Source organism: Dothidotthia symphoricarpi (assembly GCF_010015815.1).
Source record: "Dothidotthia symphoricarpi CBS 119687 unplaced genomic scaffold P153scaffold_2, whole genome shotgun sequence".
Classification (NCBI taxonomy): domain Eukaryota; kingdom Fungi; phylum Ascomycota; class Dothideomycetes; order Pleosporales; family Dothidotthiaceae; genus Dothidotthia; species Dothidotthia symphoricarpi.
The window spans coordinates 556,390-582,097 of NW_022985009.1; the positions used below are offsets into that span (position 1 = coordinate 556,390).

A 25,708-nucleotide genomic window follows, 5' to 3' on the forward strand; every position below is an offset into this window, starting at 1 on the left:
CTATATGCTTGCATGATTGTATGTTGGTGCATAATCGTAGATCTTGGGTAATTAATAATTCATGATCGTAGTTGTTTTGCGAAGGCTTGACCAATGTAATGTGGAAGACAGGCAGACACTACGTAGGCGTCATTGTCATGGGATCATTGTATCACCTCAAGGACTCCAGATAATGCACTTAGGTTGATTTAGCCGTTCGAGATGATCAGAGGGCGGTACTCTGCTGTTGATGTTCTCCGTCTTAAGTGAAAAAGAATAAGTATATTAAATGAGGAGACTGCTACCTCCCCATGCACAAACACCGGAGGTCCTGGAGGAGTTCAAGCAGTACTGTGCTAGGCTGCGACAAAGATGTCACGGATGGATTAAATTGTGAGCAACAAACTGTTTTCTCTACTCTGGTTTTGCTTTCGCTGTTTTTCGTGTAACACCTTCCCACTACGCCTCCTGGAAATCATGGCGTACTTTGAGTCGGTGTTATCGTTTTTTTCACATACAGAGCCATATAACTGCATTCGAGAAGTGTATTTAGTAGTCCATGTTTGCATCTGTATCTCTTACCCCCTTGGAGTGGTATTGCGTGATAAGCAGTTACAAGGGCTGTGACAGCGTAAGAATTGCTGAAGTAAGAAGTAAAAAGATTTATAGCAGCGGAACAGGCAGTGATACAATTAGCTAAAGGCAGCAACAAAGATTTCAACATCGTAACACAGGTTTAGGTAGCCTAACAAGGCATAATAAGGAATAACACAGCTTGACACAGCTAAACAAAAGTAATGACAAAGTACATTAAGCACATAACAAGGTATAACAAGGCATAACAAGCAGTAATAAGAGTAGCAATAGGCAGAGGAAAAGTTCTAAACATGCAGTAACAAGCAATAACAAGTGATAACAAGCAGTAAGAAGAGTTCTAATGTGCTGTAACAACTAGGGTAAATATTGCTTCAAGTAGCTTCTCTACAGACTGCTGACTTGGTACAATGTTCTTCTGCCTCTCTCTGGCCCTGTCTTTACCTTCTCCATCTGCACAGTCTTTGTCACCTCTACTATACGGGTTATCTTCCGATTTACCTGCCATTTTTTCTGTCGTTTGCAGCATTATCATTATGAGTAAAAGAGCCGGCGCGTATAATATACGAATTGGCAGAACGGGGAGGACAACGCAATCTAGTAATTATGATACATTGTTTGTTCAAGACAATCAGGCCTGGACAGCTGGTAACCTGAGTTGCGAGACACACAACTCAGATATATGTATGATTCCCAACTAAGCAGTGTCTGTAGGATGAATTATCCTGACAGGTACATTTGAAGAGTCGAACTGCGGAATGTGGGGAAGGAGAGACAGATCCTACGCCAAGCCGGCAACTACGTCATCATTCAACTCCTCGATCGTGCCCAGCCTTATATAACCAACAACACCGTTCCTCAACAACGGCGGTCGACATGCGTTACGAAAACCCCCACAATCCCAACTAGGCCAGCTCCGCTACCAGATACCCGTGTAGGACAAAACTCCGCCATCCCCCGCGAACGTTTGTTCCTTGCACAGGCTTCCACTCCCGATAGCGATTGGCTCGGCCAGGAGACCGGCAAGGTACAGTTCACGATGTCGGTTACAATGTCTTGGCTCAAAGGCGGAGTGGATTGTATGGAGCATGACGTTAGGCTGGGGAAGTTGCACGGCCTCCTAGAAGTGATGGTCAAGTGTCTGGGCAAGGTACTTTGTAGAAACTTTAGTCCGCCGATCGGAACTATCAATCACAAGAGTCTTGTCTAAATTTTTCGATCCCATTGTCTTCTCTCAAATCGATTCAAACCTCAACATGCGCGTCACAAGTATTTTCGTTACGCTGATCTCCGTCGCCTCGGGCCTGTTGGTTCCTCGTCAACAATCCTCAAATGAGATTGGAATTACCCCAAATGTCGTCGGGTCACAATATGATGGGTACCTTTTTTCCACATGCCACAACATCATCGGCTTACATCCAGCAGATCATGCTTTTACCCCGTACCGGATTCCAAGTTTGACCTAGAAGCGTACCTAGGGACATGGTACCAGGTTGCAGGCACACCTTTCGGTCCTACGGCCGGAGCACGCTGCGTAACAGCTAACTACGCCCTAAACGTACGTAACATACGCTCATAGCCCAGACGACAGCTCATTAACAGTCACATCAGGCCAATGGAACTGTCAAAGTCGTAAACACGGCAACAGTAGGCGGACGGACGATCGACATCACCGGCAATGCGGCGCCTGTAGATTCGGCGTACGGCGCTGGAGGAGCTTTTATAGTCAGCTTTCCGGGCACATCTTCTCCGGAATGTCCAGGGCCAAACTATATCGTTCAGGGTATGCAACTTGGAGTGGGAGGTGGTTAAGAAGTCGAACATTAACAAACGTCGCAGATTACGCCGTTGATTGGGCCATCGTACAGACACAAAACTGGAACACTCTGTACATTTTGAGCCGGAAACGACAGCCCGCTTCCGCTAAGATCAATGTGAGTTTCCATCGAGCGCGAATCGAGCGTTGTACTAACATGCATACAGACTTGGATTGATCGTGCTATTGCGTTTGGGTCAGAAGCTTCTGCTATTTCCATGTTCAACCAGACCGGTTGCCCATGAGACAATTTATCATCGTGTGTACAGACATATGGGAATGTATAATCTGAACCGCCACTCTGATTCGTGTATATATAGTCAGACCAATATAAAAGCCAATTACACCACTTCCTTGTAGCGTGAACTGGAGGCTTGGAACTACGCGCATGCGATGATGAGTTCTAGAAATTCGACCAAGGCATGTTGATATGGCGAAGGCAATAGGCCAGCTGAACAAGTCAGAAAACCCAAGAAGATCGTTCGTACACCATTCCTTGTCCTTGCGTTCGATTGTAGGCAAAATTTTATGTTTTGACAAAGATGTCGATCGGTAATCTGGATATACTGACACCCAAATGATTAGATGAAAGGATTACCTTGAAATTCATTGTACACGGCCAGGTACTGGCTGCAGAGTTCTAAAGGCATTATTGAGGGCAAATAATCGAGGGTCACAGGGGATGTCAAGACGCTAGTATACGCCATTGATTCTTTCTATCTTCGGTGAACTCTTCCATCCACACATCCTTATGCTGCCAATGCTGATATATCCTAAAGCAGCCTTACAGGCCAGAAATAGCTACAGCCTAACTGCTGGTACTCTGCATATGCAACCTTCAACGAAAACGCCACCTAGTTATGTTGCGCTCTGCAGTTTCAGATATAAAAGTGTCTTAGTGTCAACCGCCACATGGTTGCATGACACTCTGCTTCTACTGGTATAAGGTTGACGTTTGCTGTTGACGGAGAATATACGCACAATGTAGTCCTCGCTGTTCTCTAGTAAACTGTCCTGCGGATAGCCTTCTCAGTTCTTATCAGACTAGTCTGCTCTTGAGAGTTTTGAACTCGGATCATTTGTCAATTTGGGGATATTTCTCACAGTGCTCTTCTTGCCAAGTAACGGTAGTGAGAGATCTGAAAACTGCACCGGCGAAACAAAGGACCTTGCGTACGTCAACTACGGTGTTTTGTTTTGGTATATGTGAAAGGTATGTATGGTTGGCAATGGCTTGGCCTTCTGCACTCATCCAACCTATCTAGTGTTGCCACACAGGCAGCAGATGGCTACCTGCACATCTCTACAAAAGCAGTTGAGCTGGTTCAGATCGTCTCACAACCAACAGACACATACCAGTACAGCAAGGAGATTGGTCCTTGGTGTTTCGATACAGAGACAATAGCTGGAACCCTTGCCGACATCGATTTCTGGGGTTGTGCGGTTAAATTTGACGTGCCAACTGATCGCGTTTATAGAGCCAAGTGATTGAAGTTTTTCGAGGTCACCATTGATGGCTTGATCAGTATGTGTGTTGAACTACAGACTTTGATGGCCAGCAACACGCGATCATAGGGCCTGCGAATGCCGAGCTGGGAGCAGATTGGAACTTGTTCTCTGCATTGTCTACGACATGCCGGCATTGAAATGCCGGCATGTCAAATGAACCACATCGCTCCCGATGATGGGTTTGGAATCAACTCGTGGAACTGCAGCAGAGCGCTCGGCTCCCCGATGAATCTCTCAGGTCAACTGGCTACCTCAACCGTTACCATGAGTTCGTTGAACTTTGACAAGCACTTGTCTGAGGAGGGCTCTTTCGTGGGCGAGATCAATGTCGACCGGTTCGACAATGATACCATATCCAATGCCACGCCCGAAGAGGCAAACGAGATGTGGAACAATCCGTGGTAGTGGGTCAGTCAAACCTACCTACTCGTGGAGACCAAGGAATTGTTACTCAACGTTAACGGCACAGGCGGCGGATCGAAGGAGACTAAAGGAAACTCTGTCATGGTGTCTCATTGTACCTCGTTCGGTAAGTTCTCGACCAGTTTTCAGACTCTGCCGCGCGATCCATCAGCAGCCAATTTAACCGATGAATGTGACTAGTGTACGATGTTGTATATACTGCTGTGGGCGGCAAAAGCAACTGGTATGACGAAGAAGCTCAGTAACTATTGAGGCGCGTTCAATTAGTTTGTGAATCATAGTGCACGAAGAGTGACTTGTTATTAACACATCCCTATCGCCTTGATCTATTCGACCCACACGGCTTGGACCACTGCCATGTCTTCTTTCCAGTGTTGAGGAGACATGAGACAATCGAGGAGAGGAGACGTGATTAGTCAAACAGCTGGAATTTTTGAGAAGCCAAGTCGTGAAATCATGGCAGTCCCTTGTGTGCCGCCAGAAACGAGATTCAGTATACTGCAAGATCGTCCGTGATGTTGAGAAGAGTAACGTTAATTGGGCTCGCCTGCGTGCTCACCAGTCGCTGGAACTGGGCACCAACAAACATGTAACTACTCGGGAAACTGAAACAGATGCCCTTCAGCGATCGTAATCGATTACCAGATCCAGCTTGAGTTATATTACTTTGCTGCGTCGATCAGGAGTTGCAGCGAACGAACGCGTGTCGTGGAGCACAAGCAATCTCCCCAGTCCCGTACTCGAGGTGAAAAGTGGCGGTGTAAGTGGCGCTTATATTAGGAGCCGTTTACCCGGGTCTTGTCGCTTGGCGTACGACAATCATCGCCAATTGTCCAGCACGTCAAACCGCCGGGCGTGGAGCAGACAGGATGCTCATCTTGGCAGATGGGGACGCGTCTTCATGTGGGGATGGGGTGAGAGTGTTTCACCGTTGTTGCGGCTCTCCATTTCGCCTCATTACATTACCATCTTTTCAACACCCGCGACCTTATCTTTCTCCTGTGGAATAGACAATTCTGAGCCTGGAGCTCGAGTCAAGCGCCACCACCACACCTTCCTTAACCGACAGATAACCCGACGCTCCTTCCTTTCGAACTATTCTCCTTCACCGTCCGTCGATATTCCACCATGATCCTCCAAGCCGCCGCCCTTGCGCTGCTCTGCGCTTCGTCTGCGTCCGCCGTCTGCACAAAGCTCTCCAACTGTCCGCAGAATGAAGTCCTCAGGACGTCCGACTGCCAGATGTATCATCATTTTCTCCTCCGTGGCAGCATGTCCCCGTATCCCGGCCACGTCATCGAGACAGTAGCCAAAGTGTGCTCCGCGCTCAACACGCCCGAGAATCCCAGCGCCTGCGGCTACGAAGACATCGAGTATGCGGCGCTAAACGGCGGGGAGAAGTGGTGTCTGAGCGCACACGAGGGCGCAATCAACGGCGCAGCACAGATGCGCAACTACACATCGAGATGTCCTGAGAGTCATCTCATCGTCATGGGATTTAGTCAGGGAGGGAGCGTGGCGCTGGACATACTTGGTGGGGGAGGAGGGCCACTTTGGAAATGCACGCAGAAGAACAACACAGGAATGGAGATCGGAAGTGCACCGGGGTCGAGGGGTATGTCCATTTACAAGTTGGAAAGCGAGGCGTACTGATGACAACCCCTACAGTTGCAGCAGCACTTGCCTGGGGCCCTACGCGCCGCTCTGCAAACCAAACCTGGACCGTCGGCGGTGGCAATGTCTCAGACGGCGCCGCGCCTCGCACCGCCTCGCAGCTCGCAGGCCTGCAACCTTACGCCGATGCTGGCGTTCTGCGCGAATACTGCCAGACGGGCGATCCCATCTGCGCATCACACACGAAGAACCCGAACATGGCGAATCATCTCAACTACTTCGACCGGTACACCGACGAGGCGGCGCAGTGGGTCATTGCGCTAGCGCGGAAGGCCAACGAAAAGGCCAAGAACGACAGCGCGAGCGGGGCAGGAGGCATGCTGAAGAAGGGAATCGCACATCCGGTTGGAAATGTCTTCATCGCGGCGGTGGTCGTCTTGGCGTTATAGTAAGTTCATTCACACTGGAGACGATGTTTAACTGGGGTTGTAACGAGCATGGAGGTCGAGCCTTGCGGATGGTGTTGCAACATGAATCAAGACTTATACGTGACAGTTTCTTGCTGAGACGCGTACTCATCTGGAAAGCCTCGTCTGCCCGCTTGAGCTCGTACACGGCTGTCAGCACCCATGACAGCGCGTAACGCCTCGCATCCAAGGTTGGGTCATCGAAAATTTAGGGGAAGTAGACAAGGCTTGTATCACCGAGTTTGTTGGGAAGACTTGGCGCATGAGGACGCCTGCCGAACATCCGGGACAAGAAGAACATAGAAGGACCTAGGCAAAACGCCGCAGAGGGCCATAATTTGAAGGGCTGCAGCAAAGCGAGACGCAGTTTAGACCAAAAGCTGATTGAGTGTACACCACAGCGGTATGTATAGAATTGTTGTTCCATGTACCATACACGTATCACCACACAAAGAACTATTTAATACTTTCTACACCTAAACTTGTTCGGCCTCCATCCATCTTTCATATCTCAATCCCATCCACTCAATCCAGTCAATTCCCCCCAATTCCCGTCTGCCCCGTAACCCTCCACCGCTCCGCCCACTCCTTGACCCCCGCATAATCCCGACACGTCCGCCGCGTGCCCCACCCCTCGGCGTTCCCGTGCTCGCCGCCCGGCGTGAACTTCACGTCCTCCAGATTGGTGTCCACGGCGCACATGAGTGCCTGGCGTAGGTAGTCGAAGCAGTGCTTGATGTGGATGAGATCGAAGCCGTCGTCGGACGTGACGAGTTCGTCAAGGTAGGCATTGGGCGTGTAAGCGGGATACGCCGGTGTGGACGGAGAAGACGTAGGATGTAGCGACGCGAGTTGAGCAAGGCGGTAGTGCGTTGTGAAGAAAGAGGTGCGTAGGCCGTGCTGCGAAGTGGTCATCAGTCCCATCTTATATACCTCTCATATCCTCACTGCATATCTCCCGACTCTTCCCAAACCTCAAACCCAAATTGGAAATGCAGGCAAACTCACCAAACAGTGTATCTCATGATACACGCTGAGCGCCCTCGGCGTGCCCCGCGGCGCCAACACGGGATGCTCGACGAACCCCATGCCCACGGGTATCAGACTGATCCACGCAGCGTCGTTCTCGGCGCTGGGGTCGCTGGCAAAAGTGGCGTTTTCCTGCCAGACGATGTTGTGCGTGTTGCGGTGGGGGGAGGCGAATGGCGCTTTGAACATGTGTGTTAGCTGGGCGAAAGAACAAGCGAGGAATGAAGTTGGATGTGCAAATCTGGGAAGTGGAGTGGGCGGGCTCATCGCACCTACGAATCCATCGACTTCGTACTCTGCTCTGATGAATTGTCCTGCGATGAGGCCGATGATGAGACTTGATATTGCGAGGGTGAGGTATGCGCATGCGGTGCGGCAGGTTGATCTGTGGGGGCGTGGATATGAGTAATCTTCTTCTTCTTCTTTGGGGAGGAGTGAGGAGGATGGTTCGGTGTCGTCGCGGTAGGGTATTGTCGGGCGTTTCCAGGAGAGGGATTTGGGGAACATGGTTTGTATGGAAGGTGAGGACGGAGTGGGCTTTGTGCGGGGAGGATATGGAGTGGTGTCGTAGTGGGTGGTTTTGTGGAATGGTGCGTGTGGTGAGGCTATTCAGCGCTTGAACGGGGAAGCCCTGTTCGGGACAGCTCATGTGTGAAATACGTGCGGGAGGGGGAGGCGGGGTGAGGATAAGTCATGTTGAAGGACTAAGGGAAAGGGATTACTAGATATGGATCTCCATTACTAGGTGGTTGCTTGAGTAGCTCAGGTAAAGACTCCGCACCATAACGTTCTACATAGAGAAAAGGAACTCGCTAATTCAGCTTCTTATCTCCAACCTTCACCGTCCGGCCCTGACTGCGCTGGTACTGCAAGAACCCAAAGACTGCGGCGCCGAGTACGGCAAGCATAAGTAGATTCCCTGTCACATACTTGTCAGTTCTGTCCCTCACTTGCATTGCTCAACCCTCGAACTTGAACTCACCTAAGAAGAAAGACACCAGTCCGCCCGCGAGATCAACTAGGCCATGGAAGAAATTGACGATAAGATCAACAATGCTGGAGAGCATAGAAAGGCCAAAGCTCAACGTCTTTTGTACGAGGGCGCCGGCGGTAGTAAAGAAGGAATAGACGAGGTTGAGGAGCGAGGCGACGAGGTCTTTGATGGCGGCGATGATAGACGACATCTTGTTGTTCAAGGAGATTATTCTTGAAATTCAACGTGAAAGAGAAGATGTATAGACAGGCAAGATGGGGGGAGGAAGTGAGGAGTGGTGGGTTGAACAATGGTGGTGAGTTGACGACTTGAATTGTCTTTGTGTTATGGTCGCAAGGTCAATTCATCGCAGTTTCCTGTTTGCGCACAGATGACGCGACTGCTACGCAGGTCTCGCTTGTGTTGTCTCGTCTCGACATGTTTCACATACAAGGAAACATGGATGGACGAGTTTGGCTGACTTGGAAGGAACTGGTTGGGTGGACAAAGCAGTGTGCCGCCTGGTGTGAGACTCTGACGTCATTTGTCTTGACTTTCACGCAAACATGCGACAGTTATCTGGAGATGACTATGAACGTAGAAAGAGGGAACCGGTGGTGATCATGAGGAATTGGGATCAAAATTACCCTATGTGAAGACCTCATAGCGGCTCACGGTAAGTGCGTTGTGTCGGAGAGTTGGCGGAGAAGTGGATCAACGGTTGTTTGCGCGTACTAACGCGTAGGGCTGTTTGGCGTTTGGTGGGGCAGCTCATCGCGGGTTTCGTCCCACCACCAACCTCGTCGCACACCGTCGCAATCATGTCCACCTTCGACAAGCTATTCGCAAAAGGCAAGCAAAAGGCCAAAGAGCTTCAGAAACAGTACGAACAGCGACAGTCGGGTCAACAGCAAGGCCAACCTCCCCAGAACTACCCCGGACAACAATCATACCCACCCCAGAACCAAGCACCATACCCGGGCAACCAGCACCCGCCGCAGCAATACGCACCGCCAAATCAATACCAGCAGCCGCCTCAGCAACAAAGCGGCGGTATCACTCCACACCAGTACTCGCACAATCAATGGCATCCTGCAGGTCAGCAGCAGCAACAGCAATGGGGTGCGCCTCCCCAACAAAACAACGCATTTGCACCGCCCATCCCACAGTCCAGTAAACCACAATCGCGGCCCGTCCCCCAGAACCGCCCTATGTCCTCACAGCCCCCGCCGCCGCAGAACCTGGCCCCATCACAGGGCGAGAAAGTGTACTGGAAGCCTTCCTTTGCCGCTTCGACCCCCGTATCTCAAAACTTTCGCCACGAAACCGGTGACCATGGTTGGGGCAACAACGAGAAGCAAATGTACACAGACCAGGCCACCAACTCGTTCCACCACGACAATCGCCTTATTGTGCGCGCGCTGGTGCAAAACGGAAGCTACACTTCTGCACGTTTGACGTCCTTCCAGACACTCTCGCGTCCGAGAGGGTACTTGACCGCGACCATTCTGCCGCCCGTTGCCGAGGGCATCTGGCCTGCGTATTGGATGTTGCCAGCGGATCCGTTTGTGTGGCCCAAGGACGGCGAGGTGGATATATTCGAGAGCTGGAACGGGGATTGTATGAACCACTCCTGCTTGCACTGGGGACACTTCAACGGCGAGGATCACGACAAGCACCGTGTGGCTGAAACACATCTACCTAACATGGCCAGGGAACCCCACACATTTGGCTTCGCGTGGATAGAAGAAGACGGCATCCCAGATTGGCGGGGCAGGATGGTCTGGTACATTGACGGTCAGCCGGTGATGAAGGCGAATATCCCCGTGGGAACGCGCAGGATGGAGGATTATCGCCTGCTGATCAATATTGCCATGGGTGGTAACGTATGCCAGGGGAAGCTTCCCAAGGACGGATACTACGACATGATTGTTAGCGAAGTCAAAATGTGCGAGGAGCCCGAGGGTGGATGGCAGCAGTTTGAGCATGCATGGAGTAATGCGCGTGAGGGGAAGGCTAACTAAGGACCTTCTCGATGAGTAGATGCCACGGCGCTGTATTCAGTCTTGCATGTATGCAAGATCATTTCACCTTTTTCTCTGTTTACTGATCTTTGAATTGTGTATTTCCTCGTGGGTTCTCTTGCATTGCGCAAATCACGCATGAGCTTGCGTTCCCTATGTTAAACCACTTCTCATTTATCTTGGTTTTTCATCAAGTGTCACCACACGTTTCCTCAGCCGCGCTTCATCATCACTGTCGTGTTTACTGGTAACTCTTGCTACAAAATCAGATTGCCTTCATATCTTATCACGAGTTCTTGTAACATCCGTTCAGTACACTTGTCTTTCTTCAGAAAAGCGTTTGATACCCTGAACAGATCTACTCTCATCCACTTCTGGCTAGTCACGAAGTTCCAAGCAAGACTGCGTTGTCTCGCGTAGTTATCTGGTACGCTTAGTCAGCATGCGTATCTCCCTACATCAATGCGTACCTTCCATTGCTCACGACCCATCGCGCCTTCTCCAATTTACCGCTTGGAAGCTCTACATCCAACCCTAATCATACCAATTCAGAGTGAAGATTTGTACTCGCAAGTCCAGCAATGTCGCAAAAGACATCTCCCTAAGTCGAGACTCCACAACCTCAATCCGAGATGATGTCGCTACTGGAACTCCCGGGAGGTAAGTACATGTCGCCGCTAGCATGTTTGCTCCTAAATTAGCAACTGACCACTCAGTTCCAAGACATTCGCAACATCATCTATGGCTTTTGCATGAATTGTCTGCCCCGCGACCGGCTATGTCTCACACGCGCCATGTCAACACCCCAGCAACCTCAAGTACAACCGCAACCCCATTACAAAAGCCTTACGCAAGCCAGCAAGCAACTTCGCAACGAGTTTCTTCCGTTGTATATGAAAAACAACCTGGTATATGTCACCCTCGAGGAACTTCCCAGTTACCTCGCCACCTTCTTTCCTGAAGCCACGAACAAGACCATGCAGACCTACATCGGCAACTTCATAGCTATTGTTCCTGCGGAGCCAATTCGGAGATTTGACGTCTTCCCATTGGTGCGCCTGCGCACGTATGCGCCGAGGGTCTCCTTCGTTTTCCAATGGTTTATGTCTTACGTTAATGCACGGCTTGCATCAAGGGTCAAGATTCTGAACTACCTGACGTCTGCCGATGCTGCGCCTTTCATAATCTCAAGGTTGGCTTCGATCGGGACCTTGGGTGTATGTCTGGAACCAACAGTTGTAATCCGGGGCAGGACGTGGACGAGAACTGGCCGTCCTGAGCTTACTATCATCTCCAGGAAGGTCGAGGGCCGGCCGTGCATGGACGTAAATGATGAGGACATACGGCGTTGGCAATTCTGTATCGGTGGGGAGGCGAGTAGGGCTCACCAGGAGAGCCTGCGGGAGATTATAAATCAGATTAACGATCTTAGCCAAGGAGATGAATGGAGCATTGTGTCGATGGCTGAGTAACACAAGACTCTGATGAGAGCGATTATACAAAGGTTCTCGTTGAGCCCGTGCAAGATTGGGTAGATGCATGGCTAGAACGTCGGAGGTCAGGTCCCAGTAGAGAGCTTGGGATACTTTGACGGGCAACAAAAGGTACCGAGTCTTGAGGCGATCATAATACGACAACCAGCAGCGCCAGCTGTGTTGACGACGAAACTCATCCTGCAGGCGTGCGGTAGTGCATCATACCGCTTGCATATAATTCGAATTCATGCTGTCAGTACTTATCCCACCCAGTCTGACAGCAAGCACCCTAAACAACGTCTTTCAAAACAAGAAGTACACCGGCGTAATTACGGTCCATAAATCCCACCTAAATCAACCTCAATTCCAGACTCTTAGCACGTCTTCGTATTTCTTAGTCAGAGTCTAGAGTATATCCATGTACTTCCTTCAACATTCCCTGAGGTAGAGAAAGCAAAAGAATTGCCAAACAGGAAGTCCGTATATGTGGTGAGAGCCCGTGTTTGAATTGCCGAGAGGCTAAGGGCGCTCTTGTCTACGCCCTGCCTTTTCAGGTTTAGTTGCAAGATATGTCATTCTGTCTCCGCCAAGTGAGGCTTCCAAGACGATTACGTCGTGGGGTACAACACTAATCTAATTCTTCCCGAACGTTCTAACCTACGTTTGTCGGATGCTTCATCGCCTCTCAGCTCCCGAAGTGATCTGAATAGGTGGGTGACTAGTCTGGATCGCCACGCTGCTGTCTGCAGGCAACGACTAGCTCAACAGCTACTGTCAACTCTAGTCAACACCACTCGTGATCGACCTGTCTCCCCTCCATCAGATGTAGCTGATGTAGATCTATAGGCGCTAATCGAGCACATTAGCCACCCCACCGTAGACACAGAGTAAATTTTATTGTTATTCCCGTATACCAGGAATACTTGGGCCCTGTTTCCAGTTATCATCTGGTAACCTGAATCGATACATATCTGTACTTTCCACTATGCGGTCTACTCTTTTCCTCGCGGTTGCAGTTACAGCTGTACCGACCCCTCAACTGATAGACCTGACACCAGGTTATTCGAAGGGAGACTCAGACCCAGCACGTTTCAGGTATTACGAAAACCCAGACTCTCTACAGGGACCATGCGACATCACCACAGGACCTGACGGCAAGATCTGGACGCAAAACTTCTTTGACAACAGTATCTCGAAGATCGAGATTGGCAGCGGTAAAATCACAAACTACCCAGTTCCTTACAGCCCCAATCAACTGTACAATGGCAGTCTCCCGTTGACAGGTCGTGTGGCTTTTGCATGTGCTATACAGCCTGGCCGTGATGGGAACTTGTATGCTGCTACAGGAATTCGCTCGCAATTCTTGAAGATCAACCCCGCTACTGGCTCTATCAAAGTATTCACACCTCCATTGCCAAATGTTCCGCTTCTTGGAGATGTCCAGCCTTTCAACGACCTTTGGGACGGCGAAACAGGCGTAAGTGACAAAGTGTTTCGTAGAAAGCCTAGAATTTGACACGCCGCAGATGTGGTACACGCTCACAACAGCCGGAACACTGTACCACTTCAACTACGCAACAGAGGAGTTCGATGGCGTCTACCCTCTACCCACCCCACTGAACGGCGTCGTCGGTGTTTTCGTTTCCAAAATTGACGGCAACGTCTGGCTTGCCGAGATGCTGGGCCAAGCAATCACCAAATTCAATCCAACAACCAAAAGGTTTACTCGCTACCCTCTCCCGCTTGAAGGCCTCGGTATCGTAGTGGTCCGAGCCGAGACAGAGAACCGTTACATATGGTTCACTGGGTTCGTGTTGAATTCCAACGTCCGCTTCGACACGCAGACGAAGAAGATTGACGTCTTTACCGACCCGTTGCCTGCGTCTTTTCCTACCGAGAATACAGTTGATTCGCAGGGACGCTACTGGTATTCGACAGCTACTCGCAATACAATTCAGTACCTCGACAAGAACAACGAGGCGGTAATCATCGATATGCCAGATAATGGTATCACTTCGCCAGTGGGTATACCTCCAGGCCTCAATATTGCTATTCACTATGGTCCGGATAATGGAATATATTTCTCACAGGTGCTCCGTAACAGAATTGGGAGGTACCAGTTGTGAAGGAAGGTTGAGTCGTTGGGAAAAGTCCTGGAAAGCACCTCCGCAAAAATAGCAGTGTAACAATCTGGCTACATGGCCTAATGCAATTCGGCTATATCAAACCTCATATCAACAGGCCACGCACAAAATGAGCGTGTCTTGGGCACACCGGCAAGTGACGTTGAGCACTATGAATTGAGTGCACTTCGCTACATTGACACCGGCTATCTTGAAGCTGACGTGCAGATCAAGCTTGGCAACCACTAGGGACAAGGTCCGCGTGGTCACCCCGATTCGAGATCTGCACTTCGGGCCGAGGAATGTTCGAAGTTGCGCAACCAAACCAGCGAACGTGACTGGTTTTCTGGAGCGAGGGACTTGGCACACCGGAACTTACTCCACGCTCAGTGAGGATTCTACGGTAGGCTAGGACCTGTCAGGCTTGAGACGGCGGGTTTGTTTGAATTGCCTGTTCAGGCATTGATACGAAGGCCTAGAGGTAGAAAGTGGTTGGTCACGAGGAAGACTTCGGAGCTTGGTATTTTCGATGGATTTGAACTCCTTGGGGTTGAGGTTGCTCTTATGTAACTTGTAGTTATGGTTTCTGGGTAATGCAGTGGAACATTTTTCGGGATTGATATCCCTGAAGTTCAAGTTCTTGGAAAAGGAGGCTCTGTATCACAGGGATGGTTCTGTACAAGCAACTAGATTCAATCTCTCCAAGGCAGGGTAGTAGCTACAGAGACATGAGATTCAAATGTTCGGTCAGACTGTACTATGCAAGGACACCCTTGAACAAGACTTTCGCCTTCCCATGCTGCCTTACCGTAAAAGCTGTAAAGAAATCCCTTGCCAAGGGTCCTGCCCCATTAGCAAATACGGCCTTCTTCTTAAGGCAAAGGATTGCGTAGCTTGAAGCGGGGATTACAAGCTAGGTAAAGTTGACGCCGATCTCCCGCACGCCACCTCCTATTCGTATCATGGTCTCTATGGTAGCCAGTAACAAAAGCCGGATTGCTCATGAAGTTTTACCATGGCTGGGAAGAGGTTGCGATGATGCTAATCAAGCCCCACTCTGGTGTCAAGCTGAGAATTGGAAGATGTGACATTGTGAGACGTAGCTTGTCTAATATGATGCCGGCAGAACATTGCAGCTGTGTAAAACGTCTTGAAGGTGTGAAAAGACCGACACCTTGTAGGCTTACCACCGTCTTCTTGAACTGCGTGGATGTGCTATTGTTTGTCTGAACACGAATCTTCCGGCGTTCACGTTGGCGCTAGAGCACGAGCACGGTAGGGTAGCGCGCCTTCCTTGCAAAAATATGTCCCGTAAGACATTCTCCTCCACGCTTGAACATCTTTTTGGCGCTACGCAACCGTAACGGGGGATGTAGACCATTGTTGGTAGTTGATCGACAAAATCAAATTAGACTTTCGTGCGGGAGCTACATCGTGATAAGCTCCGGACCGAATTCCTGCCGCTAGTGAACAGCGGACCTGGTTATCGTCACATATGGCAACTTATAATCCAGGGTTTCGATACGATCTACATAGTGCCAGTTCTGGGCTGTCGCTCGCGTGTTTTCCCCACAACCCTTCGTTGGCTATCCAGGCTAGAAACAGTCTGTCTCTCAGCCAAAACGGGTTTGAGATGTGACGTAGAAGGAATAGTACTCGACGATCGCTGTGAACATGCTCGACTCGCGCAAACCGGGGATAGAAAGAGCAATTTAGAGACTGTTACCGCGAGTCGAAGGTATATAGCATGGCACTGTCTATCACAATCAGTCCTCGTTGTCTTCGTCTGTTAGCATATACTCACTAGTCAAAGACCGTTTCTCACAGACATGGTATTTTTCAAAACGACCGCGCTTCTCACGGCCCTGCCCTTTGTGGCAGCCTATCCATGGGCCATGGAGTTGAACGAACAACTCCAAAAGCGCGAAGAACCTCCATCACGCGACCCCGTCTTCCTATCCGGCCGCCCAAACACTGGAAATCCGTCCGTAGGATTTGATGTTAGAGCACAGTTTGTGAACGTTACAAGAGGCAGTGGTCGCGAGTTTGTAGCGCCCACGTCAGGCGATCTTCGAGGTCAATGTCCTGGGCTCAATGCTGCTGCCAACCATGGTTTCATTCCTCATAGCGGTATCCTATCGACTGCGCAGAGTGAGTGAATTGAACCATCATCACTTCAGACGGGTATGTACTAACACTCTTTGACTAGCCGTGAAAGGTCTCGGCGATGCGTACAACATGTCACCCGATCTGGCGACCGTCCTCGCCGTGATTGCTACAGCATTGAGTGGTGACCCTATTGGTGGCACATGGTCCATTGGTGGAGCGTACTCTCCAACTGTACCGATCTTTCCTGCTGGCGGTATTGTCAGCACGCACAACAAATATGAAAACGACGCGTCGATCGTTAGAGTAAGTTTGCCTCTCTCATCGTGAGTTGGTCAAGTGCTGACATTGAATCCAGGGCGACGCTTATCTCAATGGTGGCAACGTTGGTGTCTTCCAAATGCGTTCATGGGAGCATCTGTACCAACTAGCCGAAGAGTACACACTGGACGACATTGCTAAGCAGTCCGACTACGTGACTCGATGGAGTGTGCTCAACAACCCATACTACTTTTCTGGGCCATTCTCCGGCCTTGTCGCGCCTGCTGCGCACGACTTTGTCATTGTGAGTTGTATGAATATGAATCCTCATGATATCCCACTGACTCTTCCAGAACTTCATGTCCAATCACAGCGCAGAGAAGCCTGGTGGTACCTTGACGCGTGAGACCCTCAAATCGTTCTTCGCAGTCACTGGAGATGCGCCTGGCAGTTTCGTCCATAACCGAGGACAGGAACGTATTCCTGACAACTGGGTACGCATCACATAGGCTTTCAATTCTACACAGATATTGACCCACAGATTTAGTACAAGAGACCAGCGGCCAACGCATACAACCTTGTCAACGTTCTTCAAGATCTTTTGGTCAATAATGCTGTAAGTCTTTCGCATTGTTTTTCTCACAGTGTTTTGGTTATTAACGACTGGTTTTTAGATGTATCCAGGCAGCATTCGCATCGGCGGTAACACCGGTACCGTCAACTCGTTTGCCGGTGTAGATCTTGGCGATCTCACAGGCGGTGCGTTCAATCTTGCGACTCTTGGTCAAGGTAACAATGGCGCATGCTTCCTGCTCCAAGCCAGTCTCGCAGGCCTCCCATCCGCAACTCTCCCTCTGTTGGGCACTGTCGGCTCGATTCTCAACTGGGCAACGCAACAGCTCGGGCCCATTAGCTCTTCTCTCGGTTGCCCACAGCTGGCCACTTTCGATGACACACTCTTCAACCAATTTCCTGGTGCATCGTAGAAGGTACAGATCGAGTAAGGAGTTACTGAGAGCAAGTATCATGACGAGATGACTGGATGAGGTGTACAGAATGAGCAAGCTGGAGAGAAACTGCGTATGCGATATGCATAAGTCGTGCTCATGAATGAAGATAAACTGCTAAGATTTGTTCCGTTAGCCAATGTGTAATTGCTTTGACAGGTAGCTCAACAATCCATGTACTTCCAGCGATTTGGCTAAGGACATAAAATTCCATGAACATTCCAAAAGTTGTATAAGCTGCAGATGGTTCGCCTTGCTATTGTGGTAGAGGTATGCAACGCTATTCTGAGACTCTGTACGTCCACATCTCTCTGGAAGGCAGGTATAGGCTTCGCTGCTGCTGCTAAGGAGTTATCAGGCGTCGACAGCTCCACAGACAACCTAGAGAACCATATATGAGGTGCTGCTGGCGTCCGAGAGCATCATCTAAGATGAAGTTGTGATGCTATCGTTGTCGTCGTCATCTCGTGTTGACGCCAATGTAGCGTTACACTAAGTCGTTTTCGTCCAAGTTTATGCACGATCACTTTTGCCGCCGTTCCAAAGACCTTCTACTGGCCATTTATCAAATCGAACGACTCTTTGTTCAATTCTTGATCAAACTTGACAAAAAGGTCTCCAAGCAGCATGATGAGAAACTGCCGATCAGTTCAAGAAAGGAAACTGTCCGACTAGTTCATGAACGGTAGGTCCTCGCCAATGTCGCGCCCTAATCCTGCAGCTTATGTACCACGCCCTACGCCTTTCCAATCGACGTGTCAGATTGCGGGTCATATGATATGACTCACTGGAGTGTCTATATACATTCCGTCATCCTTACTACCATTGGTCTTATTATCTCCGAGATTACCCCTCCTTCACAATGACAACGTCACGCCTTTCCACACCTACACTGTTCACGCCATCGGAGCTGCAGTCCAATCCGAGCCTTGCCAAGCAGATTGTGGAACTAGTGAACAAGGCTTTCACACGCTCGCATGCCATTGATCCCGGAGAATGGATTCTCCCATCGACCCGGTTTGCGAACATCGAATCCCTTCACGAAATGCTCAGTCCTGAGAGCGTAATGGCGGTCATATTTGAGAGCAGCGATTCTGGTGACAAGAATGAGGAAAGCGAAGTGATAAGGAACAGAAAAATTGTTGTATGCGCCGCCGCCGTTTCTTGGAAAGGCGGGTGGATGAAGGAAGGAGCAGGAGTTGAAGAGGGTTGGGAGATCAAAACAGTTTGCGTCGATGGGGATGTAAAATATTTGCGTCAAGGGCTCGCACTGCAATTGTTGGCATCTCTAGAAAACCACCTGATCGAGCAAATGAGGCGACAGCCATTGGACTGGACGCCTGCAGAGAAGGCAATCAAAACGAAAGAGTCGACTGGTGTATTGACGCTATGGGTCATGTCAGTTGAAAGTATGACGGGTCCCTACTGGCGCAAAAGAGGTTATCAAGAGATCAGACGAAAAGTTTATGGCAAGGGCGTTTGGGGGTGTCTAACGAGTTTTGAGATGGTTGTTCTGCGAAAATACGTGCCATTTGATCTTGTCGCGTAACTTTTGTTCTATGTTATTCGTATCTTGGTGATAAGGAAACATTGCTACACTGATTAATACATGCTCAATCTGTTTAGTTTATTGTACATATCTCCAAGAAAACTGAACCTTCTGTACCTTAGTATTGTCATTGCTTTACCAACTAAGATTGTGACTCTGCTAAAAGGTGCAAGCCAATTAAAGTATTCCCCGGGCTGGAAATATATACAATGAAGTCGCGAAGTAGCACAGTTCATGAAAAGTTCGAAACCACTCCTCGTCTAAGCAATGATCATGTCAATAGCATCGACACTGATACCGGGGCTCAAAAATCCTGCTCCTGTTTTGCCAGAAACTATGCTGATCTTCAAGATCTGGTACTCTCTGGAACTCTTGATCCAAGCACTAGCCGGCACGGTGAACTCGTAGATGTGGTTATTTCCACGGTACGTCCCAACTGTCAAAGAGCGAGTATCACCCTGTCCCTTGTCCGACTGCAGCGTTGCTGTCCAAGTGTTCACGGCAATATTGGGCCGGCCTCCTGCAAGACCCTCAGTCACACCGACTCGGACCTTGAGGGACTGAGCAAGCTGTGCGTCGGTCAAGCGGAAGTACACAAGATGCTCGTCGTTGATTTCCTTCCAGATGTAACCGGGAAAGTTGCCCGCATTGGACGTGCCAACGATGTAGTTGCCGGCGTCCCAGCTAGCGAGACGCGAATCAGAGGGGTGCATGTATGTTGGCTTCATGGGTGAGTCTTGGAAATTCAAGAAGCCTTTGGGTGTGCCGTCCCATTCACCAATGCGCCAAATAGCGGTAGTGTCAGCGGGATCAGCGCAGGTGATGGTATTCTTTGTAACAGTGCCGCCAGCAGTGATGGTCACGGTGCTAGTATGAACTTCAAGTTCCTGATTGAGTCAGTAAGTGCCTTTCGTAAACTTATGTAAAGGCAGCATGAACTTACACCCTTGTACACATTCAAAGTATACGTTCCAGGTAGCACGTTTTCGATCCTCCAAGCCCCAGTTGCTGTGGCCCAATACTGACCTTGAGCATTCTTCAGCCCCACAACGTATTGGTAACCGTCTTTCATGTTGTTAATACCGACACCAACAACGGCGCCACGTTTGCTAGTGGGAACCCAGCCTTCGATACCCAAAGTGTCCATCCAGCTCCAGTCCGCTCTGCGGGCGAACAAGTTTGCATTCGGCGCGGCACCACCGTCAGTGAAATGCAAAACGCTGGGACCTTGGAGACCGAAGCGCATAACGTCAGTATGGCCTGTGATACGTCAGTCGAAAATCTTCCCGGCAGACAAACGCATTCACTCACCCATGTTGTAATGATAGATGTCGTAGAGATCAACACCGCCCGATCCACCACGTCTGACCAAGCTCCTGAAAAACGGTCCACCAGAGGCCTTCTCGTGGTTAGACCTAATCATGTACATCCCGACATTCTTGTTCGTAAGTCCGACGTAGTCATGATCCATGATCCTACCATACTTGAGTCCGGAGTAGTGTTTAGACCAGCTCTTCTTGTTGACGGCATTGATGTCGCCTGCTTCAATCGCTGGTGCATTATTGGGAATCCAGTCTGTATCCGTGTTCTCGTTGTTACCGAATACGCCGGCCGGAATGCGAAGGATGTACCGCGAGACAGTGACGCTAGTGTCCACCTTGTTCATGAAGATGTAAACATTGGGATTGGAGTAGCGGAAGACTAGATCATGTTTCAACGTGCCGAACTTGACGTTGACTTTGATGATGTTCGCTGGGCTGGTGTACTGTTTGATAGTGACGGTAGAAGCACCAAGGCCAGACTCAATGTGCGAGTTCCTGCCGGACTGGCCGTTGTACTCGACGCCGCGATACTGAATCGATGTCATGTCGCCGTTAGTTTTGCTGACCTTAACGATGAGGTTCGCGTTCGTATCGATGACATAGTCTTTGCCGTCATCGGTCCATCCCCAACCTGCAGAGACAGTCACGGGCAAGATAAGGAGTGTGGAGAGAGCTACAAGGAGCTTCATGATGAATGAACGTGGTGTCAGAAACGACTAGAACGAGAGACAAAAGAGTGACAATAGAAGATTCGATCGCACTGGATGGGAGATGATCAAAAGCAGGAGAGTCTCGTCTTCTTATCCATCATCTCGCTCTTCAAACCCCCAGTCCTCACAGAGGGTTCATATTTGCTATACTGTGAAACATTGTAAGGTACGATGGCGAGATCTCGAGCGCTCGTTTAACAATATGCGGCCACAATAGTGCTAGACTGAAGTGTACCTTCCCAAAACTGCCTCTTCTCCGACGAATTGGATCTTGATCTAGGCTCTAAACTATCTTGTGGCATTTCTCTATCTAACTTCGAGTCAGTCAAGTATAGTTTGATAAGAGTCAGTTTATGTCTGCATAGAGGCAATGTAGAGATGGAGGCGCGCAACACGGGCGCAACAACCCAGCCTTCCAATCAAACAATTTGACTTTGGTGCGTACAGATAAGTCTCGAGACTCGCAGTTTTCGGAGCAATATGAATACCGGTACTCGGGTCTGTCCTGATTCGTTCACTGACTTGGCGTGTTTCAAAGCAGGGGTGCGCAAAATAACAGGTTCTAGATTGGGATTTGTTCTGCGTTTCAGGGATGCGAACACAGCCTAGACACGAGATACACAGAAAGACGTTTTGTGCGAAGCCAATATGACCAAACTCGAACATAGCTCAGGATTCAACTTTGCCATGCTCATCATACGTTCACAGTCGGGATTAGAAATCATGTATATGAGTTCTGAAGAGCGTCCGAGCTTGGATGTCCAAAGTACCAATCTATAAACCAGATGTTTCGCCACAGATAGGAGCTTGTTACTCTTGATCACACTCAGATCATCGGTTTCATCGTTTTTGGGTTAGCCCAAGATAGTCAGCTCATACGCGTATACGAGTAAGGTATTTTTTTCAGGACAGCCAAGACTACTATCGGGCGACTTCAGCCACCAAGCTGCTCGGCGTAGTGCGCCGTTCTTTCCGCATCTCAATAAGTCCCTTCCCTCTCCGCATACGTCTGACCCTCCACCACACTGACCTCCCCGACCCCACCCCAAACCTCTCCATCAACCGTGAGCTCCAAACCGGCAACCTTCGTTGCGCCCATATCCAGCCCCCACAGCGATATCGCCAGATAATTGGTTCCGCGGTAGTCTAAGATACCTTCCGGGACAGGGAAATTCGTCTGCGGGCCCACATTGCTGACATACTTGCCATACTGCCACCCGTTGACGTAAAGCTGCACTCTGTATGCCGGAACGCTTGAACCAATACTACCGTTGGTGCTGTTGGAGAAAGTAAAGCTGAGAGGAATGTCGTAGCCGGTGGGTAGGTTGAGATCAAACTCCGTAGCGAAAAACCCGATGCCAGGAGCTGGGATACCGTCTGCAACGGGACCACTGCTGGCTGTCCATCCATCACTAGAAAGAGCACCGGGTAAGTGAAGACCGTTACGTTCAGCGAATAAGCCACCTTCATTGAGAGGACCACGCGATATATCGAGATAATCTTCGCCACCGAGGTTGCCAGTGAGTTTCCAGGAGACATCGGATTGGGCGTGACCGGAGAGCTTGTAGTCCAAGATACCGCGCGGATTCTTTGCCGTCTCTGTGCCAATCGTCCAGTTTTCATCAAGTCCCTGGTTGTCGATCACCACTGTGATGGTGTATTGCCTGCCAGCGATGAGGTTAGGCAGTGTGTAAGTGCCATTACCGTTGGTAGCAGCGTCATAGCCACGCCACGAGCCTAGGAACTGGTCTCCAATCCATACAGTAGATCCGAAAGCGGATCCACCTTGCGTGAAGACGTAGAAACTTGACTCGTTGCCTGTGGCGGTGAAGGTTCCGCGGAAGAGCAGCGTACCTGTATGGAATCCGTAATCGGAGCTGTACAGCGACATAGGGGTATTTAGGGGACGCAGTGAGTTGTGTGTGGTCTTCAAATCTGCTTTCACCCATTGGCTGTCGTCGTAACCTGACTGGATTTCAGGGAGCGTGTCAATGTACTTCCATTCGAGATCGTTCAGGGCTGGAATGTTAAGTTCGGGTTTGAGATAATCGACTGTGCCGCTCACTACACCCTCTGTTGAGACATCAGCCTTGACCTCCTCGCCGTTGAACGTCAGCTTAGAGACCGAAGATGGGGCGCCGAGCACCTCGATAGGTGTTGTAGCATTCAAGTCTCCCGTGATAGCCAGAGTATCGCCAGTAATATTGGCGGTCCGCGTCAAATAACCTGCCTTCAAGATCACAGCGCCTGACGCGTCGTGAGGAGCCTGATCGATAATCCAGTAGTTGTAGGCCTCGTTTCGGTCTGGATGACATTTATCAGCACCTTCGAGGAGTTGAGGAGTGTAACATGCATCTGCTCGAGCACTCACCAACCATATAGACGTATACGAAGTTGCTCTTCAAGCCGAATCTAGCGACCTTCCTTTCGCCATCTGCTTTGAAGTTCAAGACCGTGGCATTTCCTGTGGTAATACTCTGGACACTGCCCTCAAGAATTTGCAGTCCACCCATTGCAAGAGCTAGCTCATGGGTCTCTCCAGGTCCGCCGTATACAATTAGGACAGTCTTGTCATCATACTTGTGCCAGGTGAGGATCTCAGCAGTCGAGTAGACGAGCGTGGCGCCCCCAACATCGTAGTCACTGACGTGAATCTTGGAGTCGCGTCCGTTGAGCATGAGGGAGGTACCGTTGACTTGTGGGATTGTGATATTCCCAAATGCAGACGTAGCGATGTTGATCTTGTAGCTTGTCGAGTCGAGAGAGTTGTATCTGGCATGTCGAACAAAGTAGAACTTGGTGTTATCGCCAAAGGCCGGAGTAACTGTCAAAGCGGTGCTTGTGGTCCAAGCAGTAGTTGAAGCATTTCCTCTGGTAGCAGTCAAATACTCTGGGCTAACTTTGAAGAAATTGGCTTGCAGCTTCTGTTCAGAATACTTTTCCCGATCGACGCGTCGATCCTCACGGATGACCGCTGCGTAGTCGTATGATGTGTAACCGCCCGGATGTCCCAGGTTGCCCCAGTTAGTGCCGCCAAACGTCATGTACATATTCAAAATCGTGACTCCAAAGCTATAGAGGTTCTTATAGAACACTCGCTCGAACTCAGCATTGACGAGGACACTGCACTGGTCAAAGCCTGGTCCCCCCCACTAGTGTATGTGAGTCATATAGTCGTCTTGACGCGAGAAGGTGTCTTACAGGATCGAAGCTGCCAGCTTGAAACTCAACGATAGAGTAGGGAGTATTAGGGCTTTGCTGTTCATGCAATTGTCGCCAATTCGTTGGGAGATTCCCATCCGGCCATATATTTGGGTTCGAGCAATCGAAGCCTAGTGGGTATCCATCATGGCCGTAAATGTCAACAGCTGCAGGCTGACCGGGCGCGTTGTTTCCTTTAGCCGAAGCGTCGTTGCTGATAAGAGGCACAACGATACCCACGTCACGCAACTGATCTATGACATAATCCATGTAGACCGGATCTGGGAAGGGTGTGATCGCTGATGTCGCTTGCGTATATTCGTTCTCGGGCTGCACCAGAATGATCGGTCCGCCGTTCGTGATCTGGGCTGCAGCTATCTTTGCTCCGACGTTCTTCATGTAGCTAATTTACGTCAGTGTCAAATGTGGTTACAACGTTTTCACACGCACTTGTTTGTCGCTTTGAGGAAGTCTGGTGATCTCGTCCTTAGGGTGCCATTGATTCGTTGAATCCATCCGGGAAATCCGCCGCCGGATACCTCAGCATTGATATATGGTCCAGGTCTAGCAATCAAGTAGATACCAGCTTCAGAGGCGGCATCGAAGAAGGGTTGGAGGTCGAATACGCCCTCCTCGCGGTATACCCCAGGTTTACCCTCGAGCAATGCCCAGTCAACGTAAAAGGAGACGCCATTGTAGCCAAGAGCTTTGATCTTTTGGAAGATGTCGAGATATAGATCGGGTACTGGAAGTCTGGCGGGAGTTAGCAAGCTCAATTTCTTTATGGTTTGGGTTATGCTTTGTCGGCAGTCCTCTTGTTCGTTGCCTGCAGATAGATTACGGCGAACAAAAAGCTCGAACATACCGATATGGATGCACTTCTCCAGAGTATAGAAATATTCTCTGCCCATGCACAAATATCGAATCTGCGTCCCATGTAACCTGCATATGATATCAGTAGCGATCGGAGGTAACGCCATCTCAACTATTCCTCACTCACGATGTCCTGCAATGCTTCTCTTTTGTATGGGGTAATCCATTGATTAGGTGCAAATCCCACTGCCCTAGCAGCAGACTCAACAGCAAACAATGAAAGTGCAATTGCGCCTCCAAGCTTGAGAGACGTTTTCATCCTGACAAAAAGTAGCAAAAGTCAGATGGATTATCAAAGAGACCCGGGTGTGCGAGGCCTTTGTATACCCAAGCTCAGGTTTCTCACCACTGCTGGAGACTTAGCCGACCCCGATCGTGTCTACATATGACAGCACGTTTACCGTCCTCGCGCCAATGTCCTCCGAACTCCAATTCGTTCCCCATCTTCTCTTCCGTGCTTCCGAGATGTGCTATATTGCAGTAACCCTTACTAGTCGCTGTTACCCTAGCATTGCTAGATCAACGCGGACTGTTCCACCAATATCGGTGTCTGGGAAGACCTCGGATATGTCACGTCAACGCGACTCCTCAACCGTTGCGGTATACGGCATGCAGCGTTGTCGATCTGCGGGGTGGCGCCGGGGTATGAGCTT

At 49.9% G+C, this 25,708-nt stretch overlaps 12 protein-coding genes across 12 annotated transcripts; 8 read left to right on the forward strand and 4 right to left on the reverse strand.

Moving 5' to 3' along the window:
• Positions 1–1,806: 1,806 nt before the first annotated feature.
• Positions 1,807–2,689, forward strand: P153DRAFT_419718 (Calycin-like protein). Its single transcript, XM_033672203.1, has 5 exons — positions 1,807–1,951; positions 1,999–2,131; positions 2,185–2,356; positions 2,413–2,507; positions 2,557–2,689. The coding sequence occupies exons 1-5, from the start codon at positions 1,830–1,832 to the stop codon at positions 2,632–2,634; spliced, it is 600 nt and encodes a 199-aa protein (XP_033528267.1). The 5' UTR covers positions 1,807–1,829; the 3' UTR covers positions 2,635–2,689.
• Positions 2,690–3,973: 1,284 nt separating this feature from the next.
• On the forward strand, positions 3,974–4,303 carry P153DRAFT_381051 (uncharacterized protein; the record flags this gene model as incomplete). The annotated part of the gene is made up of 1 exon (XM_033670009.1): positions 3,974–4,303. One exon carries the CDS (start codon positions 3,974–3,976, stop codon positions 4,301–4,303), a length of 330 nt encoding a protein of 109 aa, XP_033528268.1.
• An 853-nt stretch (positions 4,304–5,156) lies between these two features.
• Positions 5,157–6,628, forward strand: P153DRAFT_362922 (carbohydrate esterase family 5 protein). The gene is made up of 2 exons (XM_033667253.1): positions 5,157–5,936; positions 5,990–6,628. Exons 1-2 carry the CDS (start codon positions 5,450–5,452, stop codon positions 6,382–6,384), a joined length of 882 nt encoding a protein of 293 aa, XP_033528269.1. The 5' UTR covers positions 5,157–5,449; the 3' UTR covers positions 6,385–6,628.
• On the reverse strand, positions 6,491–8,037 carry P153DRAFT_306518 (uncharacterized protein). Its single transcript, XM_033664635.1, has 3 exons — positions 7,704–8,037; positions 7,411–7,610; positions 6,491–7,302 (listed from the first exon to the last, which is right to left on the reverse strand). The coding sequence occupies exons 1-3, from the start codon at positions 7,936–7,938 to the stop codon at positions 6,937–6,939; spliced, it is 801 nt and encodes a 266-aa protein (XP_033528270.1). The 5' UTR covers positions 7,939–8,037; the 3' UTR covers positions 6,491–6,936.
• A 116-nt stretch (positions 8,038–8,153) lies between these two features.
• On the reverse strand, positions 8,154–9,094 carry P153DRAFT_330476 (uncharacterized protein). The gene is made up of 2 exons (XM_033665430.1): positions 8,414–9,094; positions 8,154–8,350 (listed from the first exon to the last, which is right to left on the reverse strand). The coding sequence occupies exons 1-2, from the start codon at positions 8,613–8,615 to the stop codon at positions 8,244–8,246; spliced, it is 309 nt and encodes a 102-aa protein (XP_033528271.1). The 5' UTR covers positions 8,616–9,094; the 3' UTR covers positions 8,154–8,243.
• A 31-nt stretch (positions 9,095–9,125) lies between these two features.
• On the forward strand, positions 9,126–10,659 carry P153DRAFT_100462 (glycoside hydrolase family 16 protein). Its single transcript, XM_033661850.1, has one exon. The coding sequence runs from the start codon at positions 9,226–9,228 to the stop codon at positions 10,426–10,428; it is 1,203 nt and encodes a 400-aa protein (XP_033528272.1). The 5' UTR covers positions 9,126–9,225; the 3' UTR covers positions 10,429–10,659.
• Positions 10,660–10,744: 85 nt separating this feature from the next.
• P153DRAFT_100544 (uncharacterized protein) lies at positions 10,745–12,025 on the forward strand. Its single transcript, XM_033661851.1, has 2 exons — positions 10,745–11,088; positions 11,152–12,025. The coding sequence occupies exons 1-2, from the start codon at positions 11,061–11,063 to the stop codon at positions 11,898–11,900; spliced, it is 777 nt and encodes a 258-aa protein (XP_033528273.1). The 5' UTR covers positions 10,745–11,060; the 3' UTR covers positions 11,901–12,025.
• Positions 12,026–12,532: 507 nt separating this feature from the next.
• Positions 12,533–14,529, forward strand: P153DRAFT_100609 (NHL repeat-containing protein). Its single transcript, XM_033661852.1, has 3 exons — positions 12,533–12,613; positions 12,750–13,380; positions 13,430–14,529. Exons 2-3 carry the CDS (start codon positions 12,889–12,891, stop codon positions 14,027–14,029), a joined length of 1,092 nt encoding a protein of 363 aa, XP_033528274.1. The 5' UTR covers positions 12,533–12,613; positions 12,750–12,888; the 3' UTR covers positions 14,030–14,529.
• Positions 14,530–15,855: 1,326 nt separating this feature from the next.
• Positions 15,856–17,379, forward strand: P153DRAFT_280556 (Cloroperoxidase; the record flags this gene model as incomplete). Its single annotated transcript, XM_033663081.1, has 6 exons — positions 15,856–16,177; positions 16,236–16,438; positions 16,491–16,697; positions 16,747–16,887; positions 16,941–17,009; positions 17,068–17,379. The coding sequence occupies 6 exons, from the start codon at positions 15,856–15,858 to the stop codon at positions 17,377–17,379; spliced, it is 1,254 nt and encodes a 417-aa protein (XP_033528275.1).
• Positions 17,380–17,978: 599 nt separating this feature from the next.
• P153DRAFT_362931 (uncharacterized protein) lies at positions 17,979–19,071 on the forward strand. The gene has a single exon (XM_033667254.1). It carries the CDS (start codon positions 18,263–18,265, stop codon positions 18,947–18,949), a length of 687 nt encoding a protein of 228 aa, XP_033528276.1. The 5' UTR covers positions 17,979–18,262; the 3' UTR covers positions 18,950–19,071.
• A 138-nt stretch (positions 19,072–19,209) lies between these two features.
• Positions 19,210–20,960, reverse strand: P153DRAFT_280838 (polysaccharide lyase family 4 protein; the record flags this gene model as incomplete). The annotated part of the gene is made up of 3 exons (XM_033663101.1): positions 19,210–19,836; positions 19,893–20,209; positions 20,261–20,960. 3 exons carry the CDS (start codon positions 20,958–20,960, stop codon positions 19,210–19,212), a joined length of 1,644 nt encoding a protein of 547 aa, XP_033528277.1.
• A 1,000-nt stretch (positions 20,961–21,960) lies between these two features.
• On the reverse strand, positions 21,961–25,314 carry P153DRAFT_427786 (glycoside hydrolase family 35 protein; the record flags this gene model as incomplete). The annotated part of the gene is made up of 6 exons (XM_033672684.1): positions 21,961–23,285; positions 23,353–24,133; positions 24,183–24,585; positions 24,633–24,935; positions 25,048–25,124; positions 25,183–25,314. The coding sequence occupies 6 exons, from the start codon at positions 25,312–25,314 to the stop codon at positions 21,961–21,963; spliced, it is 3,021 nt and encodes a 1,006-aa protein (XP_033528278.1).
• Positions 25,315–25,708: the final 394 nt, after the last annotated feature.

Excerpts from the sequence above, each read along its gene's own strand:
- P153DRAFT_419718 (XM_033672203.1), top strand. The coding sequence starts at position 1,830 with ATGCGCGTCACAAGTATTTTCGTTACGCTGATCTCCGTCGCCTCGGGC. Across the intron at positions 2,132-2,184 it reads CAGCTAACTACGCCCTAAAC|GCCAATGGAACTGTCAAAGT; the intron begins GTACGTAACATA and ends CAGTCACATCAG. Across the intron at positions 2,357-2,412 it reads GCCAAACTATATCGTTCAGG|ATTACGCCGTTGATTGGGCC; the intron begins GTATGCAACTTG and ends CAAACGTCGCAG.
- P153DRAFT_362922 (XM_033667253.1), top strand. The coding sequence starts at position 5,450 with ATGATCCTCCAAGCCGCCGCCCTTGCGCTGCTCTGCGCTTCGTCTGCG. Across the intron at positions 5,937-5,989 it reads AAGTGCACCGGGGTCGAGGG|TTGCAGCAGCACTTGCCTGG; the intron begins GTATGTCCATTT and ends CAACCCCTACAG.
- P153DRAFT_306518 (XM_033664635.1), bottom strand. The coding sequence starts at position 7,938 with ATGTTCCCCAAATCCCTCTCCTGGAAACGCCCGACAATACCCTACCGC. Across the intron at positions 7,611-7,703 it reads CGAAGTCGATGGATTCGTAG|CGCCATTCGCCTCCCCCCAC; the intron begins GTGCGATGAGCC and ends ACATGTTCAAAG. Across the intron at positions 7,303-7,410 it reads ATCATGAGATACACTGTTTG|CACGGCCTACGCACCTCTTT; the intron begins GTGAGTTTGCCT and ends ACCACTTCGCAG.
- P153DRAFT_330476 (XM_033665430.1), bottom strand. The coding sequence starts at position 8,615 with ATGTCGTCTATCATCGCCGCCATCAAAGACCTCGTCGCCTCGCTCCTC. Across the intron at positions 8,351-8,413 it reads ACTGGTGTCTTTCTTCTTAG|GGAATCTACTTATGCTTGCC; the intron begins GTGAGTTCAAGT and ends AGTATGTGACAG.
- P153DRAFT_100462 (XM_033661850.1), top strand. The coding sequence starts at position 9,226 with ATGTCCACCTTCGACAAGCTATTCGCAAAAGGCAAGCAAAAGGCCAAA.
- P153DRAFT_100544 (XM_033661851.1), top strand. The coding sequence starts at position 11,061 with ATGATGTCGCTACTGGAACTCCCGGGAG. Across the intron at positions 11,089-11,151 it reads GCTACTGGAACTCCCGGGAG|ACATTCGCAACATCATCTAT; the intron begins GTAAGTACATGT and ends CTCAGTTCCAAG.
- P153DRAFT_100609 (XM_033661852.1), top strand. The coding sequence starts at position 12,889 with ATGCGGTCTACTCTTTTCCTCGCGGTTGCAGTTACAGCTGTACCGACC. Across the intron at positions 13,381-13,429 it reads TTTGGGACGGCGAAACAGGC|ATGTGGTACACGCTCACAAC; the intron begins GTAAGTGACAAA and ends GACACGCCGCAG.
- P153DRAFT_362931 (XM_033667254.1), top strand. The coding sequence starts at position 18,263 with ATGACAACGTCACGCCTTTCCACACCTACACTGTTCACGCCATCGGAG.